The 21,116-nt window shown below is 45.9% G+C and overlaps 1 protein-coding gene across 1 annotated transcript; it reads left to right on the top strand.

The window, feature by feature from the left end:
* The first annotated feature begins 2,164 nt into the window (after nucleotides 1-2,164).
* On the top strand, nucleotides 2,165-21,046 carry LOC135369031 (nose resistant to fluoxetine protein 6-like). Its single transcript, XM_064602637.1, has 14 exons — nucleotides 2,165-2,442; nucleotides 10,504-10,703; nucleotides 11,421-11,526; nucleotides 11,699-11,786; nucleotides 12,295-12,386; nucleotides 13,181-13,351; nucleotides 14,032-14,125; nucleotides 14,786-14,872; nucleotides 15,250-15,415; nucleotides 17,491-17,570; nucleotides 17,635-17,757; nucleotides 18,548-18,864; nucleotides 19,455-19,597; nucleotides 20,667-21,046. The coding sequence occupies exons 1-14, from the start codon at nucleotides 2,175-2,177 to the stop codon at nucleotides 20,898-20,900; spliced, it is 2,169 nt and encodes a 722-aa protein (XP_064458707.1). The 5' UTR covers nucleotides 2,165-2,174; the 3' UTR covers nucleotides 20,901-21,046.
* Nucleotides 21,047-21,116: the final 70 nt, after the last annotated feature.

Genomic DNA, 21,116 nt, shown 5'->3' with positions numbered 1-21,116 from the left:
CTCCCGGTCGCCGCGGTTTCGGTTTCGTCTCAAACGCACAAGCGCGTTTCAGGATCTTGTGACGGCCATTTTGTCGTGATCGCCGGAATCGTAGGAGAACTATTTTGGGGAACTTTCCCAGCAGTTGAAAGGGACAGTGAAGGTCTCTTTCCTGGAAGTCTCAAGGCCAGACGCGAAAGTGGACCACGGGACAAAGACACCACCCTGCTATATAAGCGGACGCCCAACAAAAGACGGCATCTTCGGAATCCTCCTGTGAGACAGTCCGCAAGGCTCTGCGCCGGAAGACTGCCTCTGCCGTGACCCACATCGTCCTCAATCGGCTCGCCTGCCAGCTCCGGGGCTTTGACGTTCTCCTGCCGTGTGTAGCCATCCTCCACGAACGCTTCTGTCCCAGTCCCAGGACCCAGACCACCAACTTCGTCGCCAGTACGCTTCACATGAAGACAACGGACTTCAAGGCGGTGAGCTCCCACTAGCTGTGTGTTGGAATTCCGTGGCTTGACGCGAATAGATTGTATCTCATTTCCCCTCTGTAAATACGTGTTGTATATAGCTCGGGATATTAAACCCATATTTATTTGCACTGTTGCTGTTCGGAGTTTTCCCTTACCTTGTGCTGAGTCCATCGATTTGTTTTGGTCGTGTACCGTCAGCCCCGTAAACAGGGCTACGTCACAATCTTTTAAACGTGGAATGACTTTCGATGAGGATTGCCTCCCATTCTGCTGTCTCGGATTTGCTCGAAATCCCCTAAAAAGAGTTATAGTTAATTAATCTCGGGTAATTAGTCATTTCATAACTACATACTCTCTTCCAGAGGATATCCGCCCTGCCGTATAGCTCAACTGCAAAAACGTCATCTATGCTGCTCTCAAAACTTTTTTATGAAAAAAAAATATGGAAAGGTAAGAAAAAACGCCCTGTTCGTCTTCGTACACACATTTGATTATCACGTACGATTGATTGTAATTATTATTTCAATATTGCTCGTTATTCACCGTTGTAGATTATGTAGTGTTTTCTACATATCGTATACTGCTCGTAATCGATAATTACCATAAAGGATTATTGATTATTCTATATAAACTACGATCTCATTTCATATTGCCCGTATTCCGAGGTTCGCGCGACTTTCTTGGTCTCATCGAGAATCCCAAGGAGGAATGAACAGTTTCACCCCCGTCTCACCCAGCACAGCGCACCTGGTGTGAGTGGTGGTGCTGATGGTAGTGTGGGTTCAGTGTAGAAGTGAACGGAACGACCAATGAGACGACCAGCAAAATTCGCCATTAGACAGAATAACCCATCGATAAAATAACCTTACTTCGAACAGACTCCAATACCTCATCTATACGGATTCCAAACATCACTCATGCATATTATAAAATTTGACGCATTTTGTTCGCGAGCGTCTTCACGTTGGACAAATTGCGACCATATCACGACAAATCAATGCAATGTGGCTTGACCTGCACAACTTATAGTGCAAGATTACCTCCGAATATTTGTGCGACTTCACATCATTTTTTAGCCGTACTTTGCAACGAAAATTCAACGAAGAAATACCATGTTTTTAATGCCGCTTTAATCGTTCACTTGGCTTGATTGATTGATTGATTGAGAGAAAGAACTTGGCTTCACTATGGCCTTTCCTATCATTTCCTGCAAACAAAGTGCTTTGTTACTTTTATTTCCAAACAGGTACTTCTCAAAGACTACGAACTAAATATAAGTTAACGACGAAAGATGAACGTCACTGAAAAGGTTAGCTAGCCGTAGGATAGAGTCTAACCTTTTCAGTGACTTTCATCCTTCATCGTTAATTTCTTAGGCAATCCGAGGCCTTGTATGTAGTATTTGTCTCTCCTACGTTGTTCCAGCCTCAGAACATCAGTTATCGCACGTTAAATACAAGTGTCGTCGAATTACACCTGACGTCTTTCTCCAGCGCCGGATAAAGTCGCTTCCGGCTTTAGATAACTTCCGTATGTCCCAGTCCTTGACCTTAAACACCTTCTTCGCTGAATGGCCAACATGTTCCGCGACACTTCCCTCTCCGGAGACGAACGTACTTTCTCCTTCGTCTCCGGAGAAAGTGTCGACCTTCGAAGAGACCCCCTTTTATACAAGAACTGGCGCGCACGGCGACCGCAAACACCGTCTCTTCAGCAATGATCCCGTGCGCTCGCACCGTCCTGGTCCTGGCGGCCGTCTGTGGTGTGTTCGCCGAAAATTCGACCGAAAATGTGGAACAAGAGGAATCGCCGGTGTTATTCGACATGGAAGCCAATTTGCGTGCTGTAATCGACCGTGTGTTCAAGGAAGCCCTGCCGTTGATGTCGCAGTTTTCCGCTATCACCGATGTGTCTCCGGATTGTACGACGGCGTTGCTTAAATGGGTGTTGGCCATTCGGAGACTCGATCCCTGGGCCCTGAGAAGTAAGTAATGCTGCTCATAGATTGAATGGTGCTCGTAGATTGAATGCTGCTCATAGATTAAATGCTGCTCATAGATTAAATGGTGCTCATAGATTAAATGGTGCTCATAGATTGAATGGTGCTCATAGATTGAACGAATCTGGTGGCCTTTCGCGAGGGACACTGGCTAATGTTACAAACGCTCTTACTCTACTTGAAATTTGGGTCCAACAACCGCGCAGTACAATGACTAAATCTAACTACGTATATGAACAACTTTCATTTTAAAAATGGGGGTTTGGAGTGTGTGAACCCGCAACTATTGGAAAATAAATTGAGCAAAGGATCCAATGCCACTATGGACATAGAACGAGAAATTACCCAAGGCGGGCTACAAACATGGAGGACACATTTGATTCACCATGGGCATGTTTTTTTTCTCCCTCTCTCTCTTTTCATGCACGACAACGATAATTGCGAGAATATATCTTTTTGACGCAACTAATACATCCCACGTGCACGCTAAACATTTCCAGCGTTGAAGGTCATTGAATATATATACTCAATAGATTCAATATATATATATTCAATCAATTCTTCTATAGAAGACCATAATGCACTGTCCATTTTATAGTGTTCGTAGAGAAAGCGTATAGCCTTTCCCACATGCTCAGAAAAATGTCCCAAGGGTAAGAACATCGGCGAGGGGTAACAGAGGTATTTTCGCTGCTTCCCTTTTGGTTACTCAAATATTTTAGTTTCTGTTTTCCGTTCAATTTCGTTTCCGTTCGGCTATTCCGTTTCCGGTAATGAAAGGGTGCTTCTAGACGTGGAGACCCCTTTCATCTCTGTGCTTGTTGACTAAGCGCTGCTCTGGAGTACCTACATAACGCGTACGCACAACTTAAAATAATTTCGCTTCCGAGTGAGATCGTGCACATTAGGAAAATTTGTAGAAACATCCCTGCATCCTATATATATAGTGCGCTGCTCAATTTCAGAGTCCGGCAAGTGTATTGATGAGCGAATGTGAACAGGAGCATATATGTAGATGCATTTTGTTTCCGTTGTCACTCGCACACGTGTTGTTACCTGTTCAATATTATCCTAGCACTGACAGCCATGATGGAGTCGGCGCAGTGTAGTAGTCGGACCTTTTTTTTTTTTTTTTTTTTGCGAGGAACCTTTACAAGGTGATAAGCAGAGGGGTCGACGTCGTAAGATCTGGCTGTCAATCTGCATAGCTGGACAATTGTTGAGCATTTGAGCAAATTGTGTATTTTGTCATAAACGTCCACAACATCCGTAAACGTCCTGTATAGGGAGTCTCGCCTAGGTCACAGTATATGCCAAAACCAAATAAAGTAAATAAAGAAATACGTATGTGAAATCGTATAAACAGTCAAGGTGGCAACAGGTAAGATGATATAGACGCAGGGAAGCTGGTGGTTGAGATCCAAGAAAAGAAAAGAAAACAGCCTGAGCTTGGGCAGCGTGGCAGACTGTATAACACTGGCTGTTATCTTCGCGATTGTTAATTTAGCGTGTATTCCCATGGAAGGTACCAGACCGAAACCATAACGACAGTGAAGCCACTTTCCTCCCCAAAGACATTATTCTCTAAAACGATCGAGGCTCGCGAAAACGAAGCCTCTAAAACGTTGCGTGGAAGCCAACACTCAGTACTATCTGTTATCCTGCTACACATAGCGGACAACGAGGAGAAAAAGATCATTCATATATCGTTGCGTAGCAGTAGCCATTACCGGAATTCAATACCGGCCGAACGTAATAGTAAGTGTTTTTGCGGAATGGCAAGCCGGCGTCCCGTTTGGCTGACCTTTACCCCCCCCCCCCCCCCTGACGTTTTCTGCCTCCGGTAAGCGGGGGACGTCGCATGGAGTCTCCGTTTCCGATACCGTTACCAGCTCAAATTTCGGTGAAGAAAAAACGTTTCTGCTTGCGACTACGGTTACTGTTCCCTGCTCCACCGTACTCATACGTGGCACGCGACTTCGACGCATACAACGCACGCCAACTAGCATAAACATGTCCAATGGGTTGGGAATTGGGATCATTACGGTGGTAGCAGAATTCGTTCAACGACTGATTCTTTTCCTTTTTTTTTTCTTTTTGCTTTTTGTAGCACTAAATCTCACCCACCAATGTCTAATGACACTTGCTCATTAGAAGGACGACGGACCACCACCCTGGACACGATTTATTTAAATTTATTAAATTAAAATTAAATTTATCAAATTTATCGAATTCTCGTTGGCCTCAGTTACTGAAAGGTTTCTGCGCTTAGCTTTTCTACACACGACGTTCTAACCTGGCCTTTGTACCCGTTGATTGATGATTGATTGATTGAAAGAAAGAAAAAAATGGGGATACCCGTTACATGCGCGGCCGCCATAGCGTTTTTGTTGTTAGGGACAAAGAACGCTTTCCTGGTACGTAAGCATGCTCGCTCAACCTCGAAAGATCGTTCGATTCGCCCATTTTAAAAACGAGGGAGTTTTCATCGCGGCAAAGGAAGCCACACCTGTTGCGTGCCCCGCGAATTGAATCCACCGAACGAGGAGAAATGCATTTACCTGCCTTGAACTACTTCGTTTCGAACTTTCGTGAAAGAACCCTGAGGTGGTCGAAATTATCCGTAGTCCGTATGCCCTGTGGCATGTGCAGCATGTCGTCACTCCTGACTCACCGTCTACTCTCAATCATTACTTCGTTTCGAGCGGGTTTTTACTGTTATATGCCGTACAGTACCACAGTTGTGACCGTTTTTCACCGATTCTGGAGATCATACGCAGGAGTAAACTCCGCAGTTGTTTCTTTGCCATTTTCGGGAGATATTTGCTCATAAGAAGACACGAAACGTCGGGAATTCAACCCGTCCAATTTAAAGGTAGAAAGCTGGGCTAGAGTTGGTTGTTCATTGCGACGAGGCAGAGAGCTACGATACAGGAAAACAGCACCTAGGACGGGCTCAAAGCCAGCAGGGCACCACGAAAGAGCGAGTCTGACCAGGAGGTGCATGCAGGGCACAGAAGTGGGCACGTAGGACGACGAATAACCCGATGAACAAGAAATAAATGAACTAAAGGTTCATTGATTCAGTTCATGTATTTCTTGTTCAACGGGTTATTTGTCGTCCTATGCGCCCACTTATGTGCCCTGCACCTCCTGGCCAGACTCGTTCTTTCGTTGTGCCCTGCTGGTTTTGAGTCCGTCCTAGGTGCTGTTTTCTTGTAGCGTCACTCTCTGTCGCGTCGCAATCGTCCAATTAGTTTTTTTCTTTGTATTCTCTTTTTTATAACGATGTCCCTTCAGGTTTTTATACCGCTCAAAACAGAAAAGGCACCTGTGCCAAATTTGAGCCCACTGTGGTGTAGTATCGCCTCTCGCAACGAAACTCTCCTCTTGTTGAAAGTGCTGTTGTTGACCACCAAGTGGTAAGTAGATATTTTACGAGTCAAAGAAACAGCTGTGGATTTTATTATTGGACAAGCTGTGTAGGTGCACCTCTTCCAGCAACATACATCCACTTGACTGTGCGTAGTGCTATACTGAGACAGCGTTCACGGGCATATTGACCTGCCTTACCATAGTGTTTTGACGCACCAATAAAGGTGCCCCCACTGTCCAAAAGCAATGCTCCAGTAGAAAACGGAGTATGAAATATGCAATCCCAAGCACTTTTTTTCTTCTTTTCCGCAATGTGTTACGGTGATCCAAAAGCTATACGAACGGGTCTACATAATGGGTTAGAGTATGTTAAACGGGTGCAGTTCTCGGCGCTTTCCGACGGGTTTCGGAACATCCTTCTATTTTGATAACATATGTTTAGGAGATACGTACTAAAGGGTTTATTCGGGGGATCGAGCGCCACAGTCGCGGATTCGTCGCTATGTTGTAGGTCAGAGATTTTCATCCTCATCGTATTCACCGTTCGTTTGGTGTCTCTAAGTTCTCGTACCGTGTGAACATTGTTTGTACCATATCCCAATAATTCCCACCTCATCAACGTTAATACCGTATGGATGGGAACGGAAACCGAGAGCAAACTTTGCCGGACTTATACATCACGGTGGCAATGTCGCCTTCTAGGTCAGTCATTCATCCAGACATTCAAATGTTTGGCGACAACTCCCTGCCTTTCCTTCCTACATGCGGGGTGATACATAAAGCCCCCCGTGCTTGCGATTATTGATAAACCACTGAACCAGTGAAGCTTGTGAGTCTAGAGTGGATGTGTGGATAAACCCTATTGAGGGAAACTTCATGTATAGATCGGACCATATAGCGTGAGCCATTTAGGATGACGACTCGCTGTTTAGTGACGCCTGGCGGCACCCAACGCAGCACAGACTTACAGGCCTTCATATGTGTATAAGTCGTGTAAGACAAAAAGCCTGTGTCGTTCATAACGTGGCCTTCGAAGCGTCCAACCTCCAACGTCCATCCAATCAACGAGTAAAATCCTGAGTCACAAGTACTGCGATTGGTACCAGGAAGTACAGAAACCACCATCTTGAGATTTACTAACCAAACCCTGTGTCGTCTGTCTAGCCGTCTGTTTTACTTGGTTATGCTTTAGCCGCTGTTAGTTTCGAAGTAGTACTAGTGCACTTAAAACTGTGCCTGGTTGCGGTTAAACCTGCCAGCCAGTGCCAGTGGTTCGAACCGTTCCAGTATGAGCCGTTTCGATCATAGAACACTACAGGCCAAAGAAGAAACGACGTAAAAAAGACCCACGTCCGTTCGCACGCGCAGCAGCGACATTTTTGTGGTCTATACGGGAGTGATATGTACCGGGGACGACTGTGCGACGATGTAGGTGCCGCTCGAGCGGCGTCTGGAACGCTCGAGTAGAACTACTGTCGTCCGCAAAAGAGTTGTTGCCGGTCGGAGAGAGCCTTGCTGGTGCCCCCGTGAGATTAGTGGGTTGATATCCAGCGGGTAGCGGGGTTGGCTGATGGGGAAGCACCTGGGTCTTTCGGGACGTCTTGCGGAATATAAGGAACTTGCATGCCGGATGTTAAGGTGGTCTCCTGCATGGTGTAGTCAACGTGCCTGCGCACCAGTCTTCCGTCGCAGGTGGTCGCTTCATACGATCGCGTCCATTCTTTCTGAAGAAGTGACAAACCATGCTCTTGTATGCTCTGTTTGTTCCGGTCACGACGTTGACCTGTGGAGTATCTGTCTATCCCTTTTTATGTCCGTCAGCTGTCTGACAGCACATTCTGCCGCAACCGCGAAGGAAGGAGTTGTGAGCAGCGGTTGTTGCAAGTTGCAACGCTGTGTTTCTTACCCCATATATTAGTCTGTCCCTGAACATGATGTTCAATGGAAGCATAGTGTTCTGAGAAGACGCTCCCGGCTGCTGTGTCGCGTCGCCGGAGTGTAAGGGCACATCTGTCGGGCTTTCCGGTTGATTAACCGAACTTGCATTCCTTCGCATTTCGAAGGGTCAAAATGATCGCTTAGTACTCGAACTAATTCGTTGCATTCAACATCTGCTGGCTTCCTGGGGTGAAGTAGGGCCCGTATTGTTTTGGTACGTCCGCTCACCGCATTAGCTGAGCTGCAGAGCCAGTTTCTTAGCCGGTTGGGAAATGCCGTTGCCTTCCACGAAGACCAGTCGGCGGCTTTGCAGAACTCGGTGGCTCGTAGTGCCCTGCCTGGGTACGACTTCTTTCGTCGTCAGTGTTAAATCCGCCAGTCAGTAGTACGAACAGCCCTTCGTGCCAGTTTGAGCGGTTCCGAAGAACCTCTTCCTCGTGGACCGTTGCGACCGCCGGACGTACTTCTATTATTTTGTACTTTACATCCAATCGGTCAATGAGGATTGCCTAATACCACACAAAATTAACGATTGCAAAAAAAAAGCGTTCTGAAAGAGGAAAGAACGCGCATTAATCATGCGTGGACAATTGCAACATGTTGGCTTCCCCTTATGTGGCTGAATTTGATAGACATTCACTTCCCTGACATCAAGGTCCCGTATGTGAAGGCATCGTCGTTCATATTTATGCATGCAGATGTGTGCTTAGTGGGATCTTTCGCGCTTGGTCGAGCGAAAAACGAGACTTTCATAATCGAAGCTCTGCAGATGGATGGAGATGTCGTCTTTACATGTACCGCGAGATGGCCAGACTAGCAATCGACGATACAAGGGAGTTTACTATGCAACCGTTTGGGTCGTTTTGATGCCTAATTATTGCTGGCTTCTGTGCGGGCGCGTTCGCGATACCGTGCCATGTTACTATAGCACCATGAGCAAAAACGGAAGCTGTTCATTGGAAGAAGAACGAAAGGAAATTGCCATTATATACCACCAGGGGAAGGTGAAGCAACGTACACAAAAGATAGTCTATACGTCGAAGCTTAGCTTCCTGCGGGACCTTTTTCCGGGACATCTATCAGTGCGTTACATTTTATGTTTCCAGTTTTCTTTTCTCTTTTGCATATTCGGAGGGTATTTTTCGAAAAGTATCGCTGTTGTTTTATTGGTGCCCAAATAATAGTCTCATAGGCCTTAGTATTGGCGCACACAACATCACACATGTTAAAATGAGATACAAAATACTGTACAAGAAAGCAAGATAATTGAACAAAACTAAAGAAGATGCGAACAATAAAAAGGAAACCTACGTAGAAACTATATGAAAAATCCAAAAACAGACATGAAAGATTATCAAAGTAGTAGTTGTTATAGCGTTATTAGTAGAACCATAAGTGGTATTATTAGTAGTATTGTCGGTACATCCGGTATCATTATTCGTCTTATGAAGCTTTCTTGTCACTATTAGTAGTAGTATTTGCAGTAGTACGATAATAACAGTATTGAAACCCATTCCGTATAAATTGTCGTTGAAAGCTTATAACAATTGAGCATGAAATAACGCAAACACACTTGGACAAATACGTTCCAAAATGTGCCCAAAATAAAGCCCTAAAGGTGCCGATATTTTACTCGCATATAACGGGTTCATTAATGAGGGGCAACGTCTCCGGCGATACGGAGAAGCAAATGAGGTTGCCTGACGCAAGGCTAAAGTGGATCGGGACGTAGCCTTGACCTCTCAAACGCTCCGACGGAATGTTATGTAACGCTTTTAAACTGCAGTCGCAAATGAGCTCGGCATTTTATTACGAGGGCCGTAAACATTTGTTTATTCAACACTGGCGGGGAAATAGATATGCCGTGAATTCCAAAAGAAAAAAAAAGCATGTGACGTTCTTTCGCATGGTACGTTGTAATTTGCTGTGGCATTTTCCACAACTTTTTCTGACGTTTCCTTATTTGTCAGAGAGTGTACGGAATGAGCAGAAATTATAGAATGCACTGTGCAGAATGAAACGTTGGATGTCGCTGCTAGAGAACCCTGCCGGTGAGGAACCGCCCCAGAAACGTTGTAGTAGTAGAAGAGTTACTTGAGAAGCATCACGTAAGAGAGCGAGAGAGAAAAGACTGCGCATCTTCAGAAAGAGCGTGTCTTCTGTAAAGGGTACTTCACCGCAACATGGGGCTCAGTGAGGCAGAGCCAGAGTTAGGGCACCGGAACAAGTCCCTCTTCATGTCTTCATTTTCCCATATTCAATATTGCTCAAGCGGATCACCGTGTCATCTGCAAACAGAATGCCTCGTCGTTCGCAGACGACATCGCAGACGACATCTGCAAACAGAATGCCTTGTCGTTCGCAGACGACATCGACACTGTGTTGCCCGCCACGATCGTCTGCTATACGACCGTCTGCACGAACAAGAAGACATGAACTGAATCTGTTCGAATAAGCTTATGTTCGTTGTACGCCATTTCGTTTTCTGTATTTGGTGCTCTTACATGACGGGCCTTCTGTAGCCCAGATGGCGTTCCCAGAGCAGGTACATGTACGGGTGAATGCCATAACAAAGCAAGCTCGAATACAAATGGTTTCGTTTTAGATTTTAGGATTCCGTGGCAGGTAGGCAAGTCAGGCACTATGGTACGACATGTATGGATTGTGTTAGAGATTGTAACATTTTTGTAGATGCTATATTGTATCCAACACAATGGGATTTTATGTGCGTAGTGCTGGACGCGATGGGACGTCCTCCGGCGGGTATTTTCGAAGGCACCATCACCGACTTCGGAGCATTTGACCAGTGTCTGGAAGTGCGTGCTCAGAACGGATGGGGAGACGACGTGTTCAGGGGCCAGTACTGTTCACTGTTTCTTAAGCCTAACATCGACACCAGCAGACCCGTGGCTTTCCTCAAGACCAGCAAACGTGTACGTATACATATAGGCATCTACGGTCAAGTACTATTTTTATTTCGTGTTTTTTTTTTTTTTTTGTGGTGCCAGTGAAGCAATGTATATCTAGATAACGATACCTCCAGTAAATCACGATAAATAAAGTAACACGAGGCAGATTTTCCAACGAAGATAAAGAACGTTATACCATAAGGCGGTTATTGGCACGACCTAATAAGAAAAGTAAAGAGAGCCTGTATTTGATTGACTAGCATAGAAAGCTAGAATGCTGTGGATATGTTTTGGCATAACAAATTTTTCACGGCATTCCCACGAATTTGAGAAAATTCTGGATGTAAGTTTAGGAATCTAATGGAGCATATTCTAAACAGGCAAAAATGCTAGAAGTATGTTCTCAACTAGAAAATTTCTCTACTACGGCAGCGCTTGTTTATCCACACTTGATCCTGTCGCATATAGGATATGTCAAAATACGTTACATCGGATTTCATAGCGAAATCGGGCATCAAGAATAGTCAAGGCCTTAAAAATGAATGTTATTGATATTTCTTGATAATATTTCTTGATTTTTTATGCCACTCTTCTTGTGAAGAGGGACATGCACAATCGTCACCAACAAACGGAATATTGAATTTCTTTTCGAATTTTCGGATACATGTCGGTTGTCGGATTTGTCATTCTTGTGAAGATGTCTATGCATTGTCTTGTAACAAGTGTTCTTTGTTCTTATAGAACCTGACAAGGATCATGAAGTCCATCTGGTTCCCAGGCTTCCGATTGGGCATCTGTGTCCCGTCAGTCTGCTCCAGAAATGACATCGATGCTCTCGTCAAGTCGGGTCAGTTGCTATTTTGCTTTTCATACTTGAGTATTCACTCAAGAAGTCAATCTCCTCCGAACGCTAAAATCATGTCTTATCAAGGAAATAAGAAAATAAGGTTCGACCAACAGCATTACGAAGTGTCCTAGAACTACGTAGGCATGTGATAACCTTATTTCTTCTACCGTAGTTCTTGGAACCTACGGCGTTAATGCGTCTGTTCCCCTGTGTGATGTTCAGACCGACTTGGAGTTGGACCGCATTCAAACTGCCGCCTTGTAAGTAGATTCATCTTTATGCTTTCACGGCACACGCACGGCACACCAAGCGTGACAGTGTGTGCATGCGAAATTCATTCGTAACATCTGAACATATCTCATATGTGTGATGCATGTGTTTGTAAATATCCACAAAGTCCTTGAACTACGTCTGATTCAAAGCCGCACTAATCAGGTGTCGGCCCATGGCATTTTGAACCCACGATTGTGTCGACTATGTTAATATCCACTTCCGTAAACACTGTTGCCACTTGCTTTAAAAAAGGGCCCTGAAGTTCATTTTTCGAGGAGCTGTCTAGCTTAGCGTGCAGCACGCTATCAAGGTCAACCGCAATACGAAACAAACACTCGAAATCAATTCTTCGCCGTTGCCATTCGAAGATTCCCAAGGTTGTCATCTGTCACTCGTGTTTATATTCAACTCCGCTGCCACTTTCAAGGTGACGGTAATGTGCTTTGATGGCCACGTACGAAGATATGTTTCACTTACACGGTGGGATGTTTGCAGTGGCTTGGTGTGCGTTGCGCTTGCGCTCGTAGCCCTCGGAACTATTGCAGATGTCATCATGCGCATCAGACGGCGCCAAGCAAAGAAAACACGTAAGTGTTTACTTTTTATCAATAACGGAGCGTGTTTTTTTTTTATGTCAGAGCAGTGACAGCTTCGCGGTTACTGCGTGAGAATGAAACGTTTCTGTAGCAGACAAAGGAATTGCCAAGGCCAACCAGATGGGACAAGTCCTGCTCGCTGTCGGAGTAACGTCGTCGATAGCTGTACAGCCAATCACAGCCACGCGAAACTGTCGTATTCATTTGCAAGAGGAAGGCAATCGTTTGCCAACACTAAACGAAAACGTTGTCGACGAACTTTTATCGGGCGACGCAGTAGCAGACGACGCAGTAATAGCAGACGACACGGTAATAGCAGACGACGCGGTAATAGCAGACGACGCGGTAATAGCAGACGACGCGGTAATAGCAGACGACGCCGTGGCAGACGTTGTATTAGCAGACGTTAGCTATGTCATAGCCTATAAGGAAAAACATGTAGTGTTTAAAAAAAAAACGAAAATAAAGAAAAGTCAAACAGGCTGCAGGAATAACCACTGCATATAACTTTAGACAACCACGTTAAAGTTGGGGTCACGTGTCCTGCCACTTGCCTTAGCAAAGGACTTCGTGCATTGAGATTGCGGAAGTAACAAGCAGGCCTTTTGTGCTAAGGGGGTCCTGCCTCATCGGGCGTTGCCCCCCCCCTTTTTTTTTTTTAATCGAACGTTCCTGTAGGAAATGAAAGGGGCAACTAGGAGATCTGTCATAGGTCAACATGGGAATGACTTTCACATATACTATTCTATCTTAGTGACGTTGCTCTTTTGTGTTTATCGTAATAGACGCCCTATTGGAAGCTGTTGCATCGTGGTCTGTGTACGGCAACACGATGAGGCTGCTGGATGTGCGCGATGACGGTTCCCGTCTTCGAGCCCTGCATGGCGTCCGTTTCTTAACCATGATGTGGATCATCCTCGGATATTCGTACGCACTGACGCCAATCCCAAACAGACGTAAGTCTTGTCAATGCACACGGTGGAGCAGTGAGATTTTTGTATAGGAAAGCAAAGTACTTTCCTGTTGTGGCCTAAAAGAAGAAAGTTGTAAAAAAGGCCGTGGAAACAGACCACATTTTCAGGCTGTGGTTAAACAGAGGACATTTACAGGATTGTCGCAAACTACGCCATTTCCGTTTCCTGTAAGCCTGTCATTCGGGCCTTCAAAGCCACTGGACTCCGCATTCCTTCAAGAGTGCCCAGTGCGTGATCACGCCATAACAAACCTGAAACTGATGTAGCCGAAAGCGCTCCTGACGTTCAATTCAAGCGTACAAGTATAATGTAATGCATATGGAACAAAGTGAAAAATCGAACAGTTTGATGATCCTTTGGAAACATTAAAACCCCAGTACTCGGGAACAGAAAAAAGACGTACACGACGAGGCCTTGTCGCGTACGTCATTTTTTCTGTTCCCAAGCACTGGGGTTTTAACGTTTCCTATTTAATGACGACGGACGTACATAAAACAGAGCCCTTACCCTCTTACTGCGGGCATTCTGTCTTCCAGTACATTCAGTGTTACGGACTCCGTGCTATTTATAGGAACGACAGGAATGGGACGAACCAATTCTTGTCCCTTCTGTGTTACAACGCAGCTTATAGTTGAAATGACAATACCTTATTTCCTGATCAGGTCGCATCTTCAACATGTTTGACTTCGTGAAGCACACACCTTTCATGTTCATTGCCAATGCCTATCCAGCAGCAGACACTTTCTTTTGCCTCAGGTAAGACATAGTGAGCGTTATCTGAGCTTGTTTATCAGGTTGCATTTTAGCAGCAACGTTATCTTATGGCCGTGTTATCATCGTCGCGTGTGGTCGTCTCATACAGATTATGGGGATCACGGATGGAAAGTTCTGGTGAAACTTCCGCAGTTTTTCTTCTCAGTTGACCCGCTAACCACGAGCCTATCAGAGGAAAGAACGCATATACACCCGCGACTACGTAAAAGCATGCGGGCCTCGTGATTGGTGCAGCGTGGGTTATCACGTGATGGCTCTACGGCACTGTACAAAACCCGATGTCGGTTGTTTTGAAGGGTTCATACTTTCATTGTGACTATACAATACGATATTGTCGTTTATATAAAGATGCCGTAGAGGTGTTGGAACAGTCAAGCTTTCAAAAGTTTTGGTTTCGCCTACACATACATGACGTCATCGCGCGAGACGAGCGCCTTGCGACCATTTCTATGCTTGCAACGGTGCAGGTGTCGGAAAGCGAACGTGAAAGAGATATCGCTTGTGGAGCAATAATGTTGCTACACGGATGCCAAATCGCTACCATCCTCAAAATAAATCATATAAACCGTCATATTAAGACCATAAATATTGAACCATAATAAACTGACTTTTCATTTGAATTTTGTCCGTTTATTACTGCAGCGGTTTCACCTTTGGCTACAGCCTTTTGAAGCAAAGACGAAGGTTGGTCCAGCTTCTACCACTGCTTCTCTTCCGAAGATATATGAGGTGAGATAAGTTTTTTTTTTCTTCTTTATGAAACTTGTGAAGTTGGAGTTTTCTACAAGAAGCGTGTGTCGTATACTTAGGGTGCAGTCTACATTCTACCATAACAGGCTTTATTGTTTCTATTGTTTTAGCTTCATTCATCCCCAACAACATCGAATATCCTCTAGATGTACGAATGATGTCCTAACGAGGATATTCGGTGTTGTTGGGGATTGATGCGTTAAAACTAAGGGAAAGAGGGACATGCAATGTATAAACTGATGTTTTGGGGGCGATCGCCCCCCCCCCCCCCCCTCCCTTCCTTGGATCCGCCACTGACAGGGAGACACTTTCTGTGACGCACTGTGAGCTCAGTGTTGCTGTATTTCTTTCGCCAGGGTTATCATTCCCGGCCTGTGCTTGCTGCTGGTGTTCTCTCTGTTGGGAGTGATTAGCTCCGGACCGATCTGGAGGGACAACTACGCCTTGCTGCGCAACAACTGCGTCACACGGTGGTGGAAAATTCCTGCCTTGCTCACGAACTGGGAACACAGCCTGGACTCCGTAAGCAGCAGTTTCCAAAAATAAGACTGGCGCTCGAAAATGGCCTTTTTAGTTTTCTTCCCGGGTTACGTCGCTCCAAATTTAATTACCCATCTTTTGTTACGTGAGGTATGGCGTCATCGACCACGTGACAGTCTGACTAAATCCACCTTGGGGTCACGTTTCTATAGAGTACATATGGCAGTGGCACTAGTGAGATTTAGTGCATCGTACACTATCGCCCTTACGTACGCAAAGGCGACAGCGGGATGCGCACTAAAACTCACTAACATTATTGCTTTGCGCTAACAAAAGTACAACAACTCAGAGTTTCAGATTGTGTGACCAAAAATTCGTTAATGGAAAAACATTAATTAAACCCACTAATAAAATACATTTCCCCTTCCTTTGAAAATGTACTAAGTGCAAACTTAAACGGGTGACTATACTTCTCTTTCCAAATATATATAACATATACATAAAATAAATAAGTTCGCACAGAGCACCACCAAAGGAAACTTCACCAAAGGAATAATTTTGAGATGACTTCATTTAATTCATTCAGAAATTACGTAGGCACGACGTTTCAATTTCAGAATGAATTAAATGAAGTTATCTCAAAATCTTTCTTTGCTGGTGCTCTGTGCGAACTTATTTCTTCTGCGTATTAATACGGCGCCGTCTGAATTTTTCGAGACTTTCGAGAATATATACATATATATATGTTTACCGTTGTCTCGCGACGTAAAGCCCCGAATTATTTATAAATATATTTATAAATATTTATAAAGCACGCTATACGTTGTTGGGTGATACACCGCTAACACTGCCCACGTAAAATGAGCGTATTTTATCTGGGTCCAAAATCGCAGGTGGCGGATGGAACGCTCTCGCCACTAGTTTAATCCAGGAAAGATGTCAAGGCGAGCCGTGTTGCATTATCTGGGTTAGCGGCCGCCAAGACTTGGCAGACTGAAGATGGTTTCGGCACAAATGGGTTACCAACAACAACGGCAACAACGCCGGGGGGGCACGCACGCTTTAGAGTGCATCGGAAACGATAAGATCGTCAGTCAGGTGTACTTTAACCTGCCTCTTCTTATTCTTGTTTGTTTATTTCGCTGTTGCGTAAGGTGGTGGTGATGGTAGTGCTAATGAAAGGGCTCGCCGTTGTCGACTTGGGCAACGTCACGACTAACGCTCTGGGGGAATGTGCGTCCTGGGCCGACTTCTAAGGGAACTGTGCCGACGTATGTCCGACAGCGTCTGAGAAAAACCCAGGAAATACCCCAGACAGCCGGCATCGGGATTCGAACCCGGGCACCTCCCAGTCTCGACGTGACGTTGCCAGCACAGTAATCACTCAGCCACGCGAGCTGGTATTGTTGCGTATAAGCTTCTGTAGCTTCGTCCATTTTGGGTCACGTTACTTCAGAGATGAACCTATATGCGAAGCTCTCTCGATTCTGCCGGATTTCTGACCATTTCCGGGTCATTTCGTGGCAACACGACCTAGCGCTCGGTATTGTAAAACACCACGTAGTATCACGTAATACAACCACCTTCCCATTCTCTCTCTCGCCATGGAGGAAGGGATGAGAAGAGGAGTCCACCGCACTGTCGCCGTTGGCTTTCCAGTTTCGGTTTCACTGTTGGCTGCATAGCTCTCTTGAAGATAATTGTCAGAATTCGTCCATTTTTATTTTTTTCTTGTCGTGCTAGCGCCGCGAGGCAACTGTGGCTATGAGCGGCGTACAGACGTGGACAGATGGAGAGAGTACAGCAGGAAGGAGTGGAGGCAGGGGGAGGGTTAGTGCGCGCCATGGGCAGATTCCAGGGGGGAACAGTCCTGACATTCGTCTTTGGAAGGTCTGCCGGAAAACCCAGGGAAAGCTTCGACGGCGCAGCCGGTACCGGGATTCGAACCCGTGTCACCTCCCAGTCTCGGCGTGGAAGGCGATCATTCTAACCGTATCAATTTACGAGGCTCGATCCAAAGAAGCTGTCACTTGTCCCCTACCTATATACGTTCACGGCCCCATGCTTTTCTCGACGGCTCCCCTAGCACGATTTATGCTAACTCATTCTGTATGCAGTGTCTCCCGCATCTATGGTTCTTCGCCGCTGATCTGCAGCTTCTGTTCGTCTTCTCGCTGACGCTGGTCCTTCTAGTCAGGTACCGCGACTATATGGCCACATTTCTTGCGCATCTAGTGAGACACAGGGTACTTTTCGAGCAGGTGTCCGAAGGCGGGTGTCCTGGTTGCCGTTTCCCTCGTGACCGCTGCCACCGTCTACGTCGGCCTCCAGACTTACTACCATGGACTTCTGCCAGTCACTATCTACTTTGCGGAGGACGTGTTGTAAGTTCAGTTCTATCGTACTCCACTGCCTTTAGTGTCTCGCCTAGTACGTCTGACGGCAACGTAGTAGCATTTACCGATCAGGTGCAGACGTCGCGAAAGAAGGCGAGCTCAAGCAACCTCGTGAGAGAGCTTGGGAGGCTTCGCGAAATGAACGGCGTTGCACCACGCCCGTATTGGTTACACTCTAAGAAAAAAAGGAGTACTTTTACTCCTTTTGGGGACTAAATGCATTGCCACAAAAAATAGTCCCTTTCGGGAGTAAATGCACGGGAGTAAATGAATGTCACAGAGTGAAGACCGCATTTCACGCGCTGTTGTAAGAGTCCCAGGTACATAATTGGTGCGCATGCATGAAAATACTTTGAAGCAAACCGTCAACCGTGATATATCGAGTGATATAAAATATTGCGCCATACGAAGGCACAATTAGCGAAGAAAGATGCGCTAACTGTTTCTTACTCTGTGTGGCTGGAAAATTGCTGCGTTGTCTGAGTTATACGGCCTCATGTCGTTCAAATTGACCAAGGGCACATATTTACGTAGACTGTTGCATTCAGGAGACCATTCGCGAAGTTTAGTGACAATTTGCAGTCCTGGGGAGTAAATGTCGGGACTAAATGTCGGGATAGGGGACTAAAATGGGGAGGAATTACAGACTAGGGGAGTAGAAGCTGCAATTACTCCCCGTTTTACTCCTTTTTTTCTTAGAGTGTACTTTACGGATGCCTGCAGTCCGTATATAATGGTGGATGGAGAAGTGTGGCGAAATGAATATATTTTCTCCCAGGAAATCTCGGCAAACTCACACCGAAGTGTTCAAACGGCCGTTCGCCCACGCTGGAGCCTTCGCAGCCGGTCTTCTCCTCTCCTATTTTATGATGCGTCCAAAGGGTTCTCCCGTCAAGAACGTGTCCGTCTACTTCCACGTTGCCGGTTGGACGGGTGCCGCAGCCTGCGCCCTTGCGGTCATCTTCGGCGTGGAACAGTGGCACAAGGGGCTCCTACCCGGACCTGTCGTTTCAGCCATCTATTCAGCCCTGCATAAGACGGCTTGGGGTCTATGCGTCGCTTGGGTCATATTTGTCTGTGTCACAAACAGGAACGGTGAGCCTCGCAGGATGTGATACAGTACTGAAAGGTCTAAGAGAGCGGGTACACTAGCCCTGCGTGTCCTAGTACACTGACCCCGACACAGTAACCAAAATCTACGCTCGGACAGCACGACTACAGATTGCGGGACGCGACTTAGTGTTGAGATAAGGGCAGGAAGATCCATCCATATGCATAACATAAGTGTTGAGATAAGGGCAGACATATGCATAACATAAGAACGAAATAAGTGCTGTGCAGTTGTGAGAGATGACAGACATCATAAAGTGGTGGTGTTGAGATAAGATAGGTAAATAGAACATGACAAAGACAAGAAGATCAAGTTACAGCGTGGGAGATTCAAACACTGGATAACCGCTATCAAGGACTTGGTCAAGTTTGCGGCATAAATAAAGCTCAGGGTACGCATGTCTACATTGGGAAATCTTGGGAAACTAACCGGGTACCACAAACGAGTATCTTCACCGGATTTTTGATTTTCTTTGTCAGACACTCTCCTACTTCTCGACCACCTTGTACGCGCAGATACACTTCAAAGCGTCCCGGTTCATTGTCCTTTGTTACAAATTCCTTTCATGTTTCAGGTGTGCTTTCCAGGTTCCTGTCCTGGGGTCCATTCGTGGCGCTCAGTAGGCTGTCCTTCAGTGCATACCTGTTACATATCCTCGTCATTTTCATCCGATTTGGCAGCATCAGAGAACGACTGTACAGCAGTCATTTCATACAGGTGAGGGGACTAACACTGTTAATGCCTAAAGCTAAACAGCTTACTGCTTCGCATACAATCCTGCACATCTGTCAAATACGTCGAGCCCGTTTATTGCGTTCTTCCATATAACGAAAACTCCGATACTACGATCAAACTGCTGGTTCTCGTCATCTCACCTATTGAAGTACGTGTAAACGAGACATCGATATAACGATCGCGTTGGTGAAAGCGTTTGCTCGCGTATAGCGATCATCTCCCGGTGGCCGGTAAGGCGCGTGAAAATCGAAAAGCAAAATTCCATTTTCTCATTGAAAACAAATTACGGTGGCATTTTCAAGAGCCTTAGCCTGCGTGAGCATTTAAGTGAGAACGCGGTGCGTTTATCCGCGCATAACTAACGGGGATTAGATGCGATTTGGAAGGGGCTCGGGAGAAGTCGAGGAGTTTGCTCCCTTTCGCCCTCGTGTTTTCCTGCTGCGTGCAACGATGGCGTAGTGGCTCCGGGGCGCGTTTTGACGAGGAAAAGCTCATGGTACTATGGCTCGACTCAAAGTTGCACGTGCTCGACGAATTTTGTACTGGTGCAAAACGTCGTTGCGAAGCACGGTGGCTTCCAAAATGTGAGTTGGCAGACAGTTGCGTGTCGCCGCCCAAACACGCGTCATCGAATTACACGTAGACGAGGCACGTTCTAATGGACAACGCGGTTCCGATAGTGAGAATGTTGACGAACTCGGCATTGAATAGGCGACGAGCAGAGGACGAAGTCGTCGATCTCAAAAGGTGCGGAGCCTCACGTGGTATCGGCGGTTACGTTGTCATTTGAAAAGCTTTTGACACAAAGCTGCGACAATTTAAAGCTGGATAAAATGCTTTTTCGCTCTCAACAAACGTGCATGTTCAGCGACGTTCTACTTATGCCGTTCTACTTCGTTGACGTGATCCCGACCGCCGATTTCGCGAAAGCTCGTATATAACGATAACTCTGCTATAACGATCGGGTTTCGCGTTCCCGTCATTATCGTTATAAACGGGCTCGACTACCATAATGCCTCCTTATGAACTTTACATACCCTTTCTTTCACAGATTTGTGAATTCATCGTCATCACGGTGCTGTCCTTCAGCGGTGCCTATGTTTTCCATCTCCTCTTTGAAGCTCCCAGTAGTCAATTACTCAGCATGGCCACATCAGCCATTGCTGCCAAGATCCCAAAAGAGGAAGCACTCCCAACGAAATGTCCCAATGGAGAGTGCAACCAGCCGTGCCAAGTCAAAAAGGATACCAATGTCCTGACAAGTCAAAGATCAACTCATCTGTGAAGTACAAATCACACCATCCCATACTGTACATAATCCCATACTAGTCACATTCAGTGTCATTCATACGTCAAAGTTATTTATCCCAAAACGTTATGTCGAGTGTCACATTTCATCACGTATTAGAATAAACAACAACTCATGCTCAGTGTCTGGCTCAGTGTGTATGACATGCAGAGGGAGATGAGAGGAGGGTGAGTGAGTATCCTTGCGCAACTC

Source organism: Ornithodoros turicata, chromosome 9 (genome assembly GCF_037126465.1).
Source record: "Ornithodoros turicata isolate Travis chromosome 9, ASM3712646v1, whole genome shotgun sequence".
In the NCBI taxonomy this organism is placed as follows: domain Eukaryota; kingdom Metazoa; phylum Arthropoda; class Arachnida; order Ixodida; family Argasidae; genus Ornithodoros; species Ornithodoros turicata.
Note: the sequence above shows the minus strand (reverse complement) of the source record. Positions and strands in the feature narration are given on the sequence as shown.

Coding starts and splice junctions, on each gene's coding strand:
- LOC135369031 (XM_064602637.1), top strand. CDS start 2,175: ATGATCCCGTGCGCTCGCACCGTCCTGGTCCTGGCGGCCGTCTGTGGT. Junction 2,443..10,503: donor CGATCCCTGGGCCCTGAGAA/GTAAGTAATGCT, acceptor TTATGTGCGTAG/TGCTGGACGCGATGGGACGT. Junction 19,598..20,666: donor ACAGCAGTCATTTCATACAG/GTGAGGGGACTA, acceptor TTTCTTTCACAG/ATTTGTGAATTCATCGTCAT.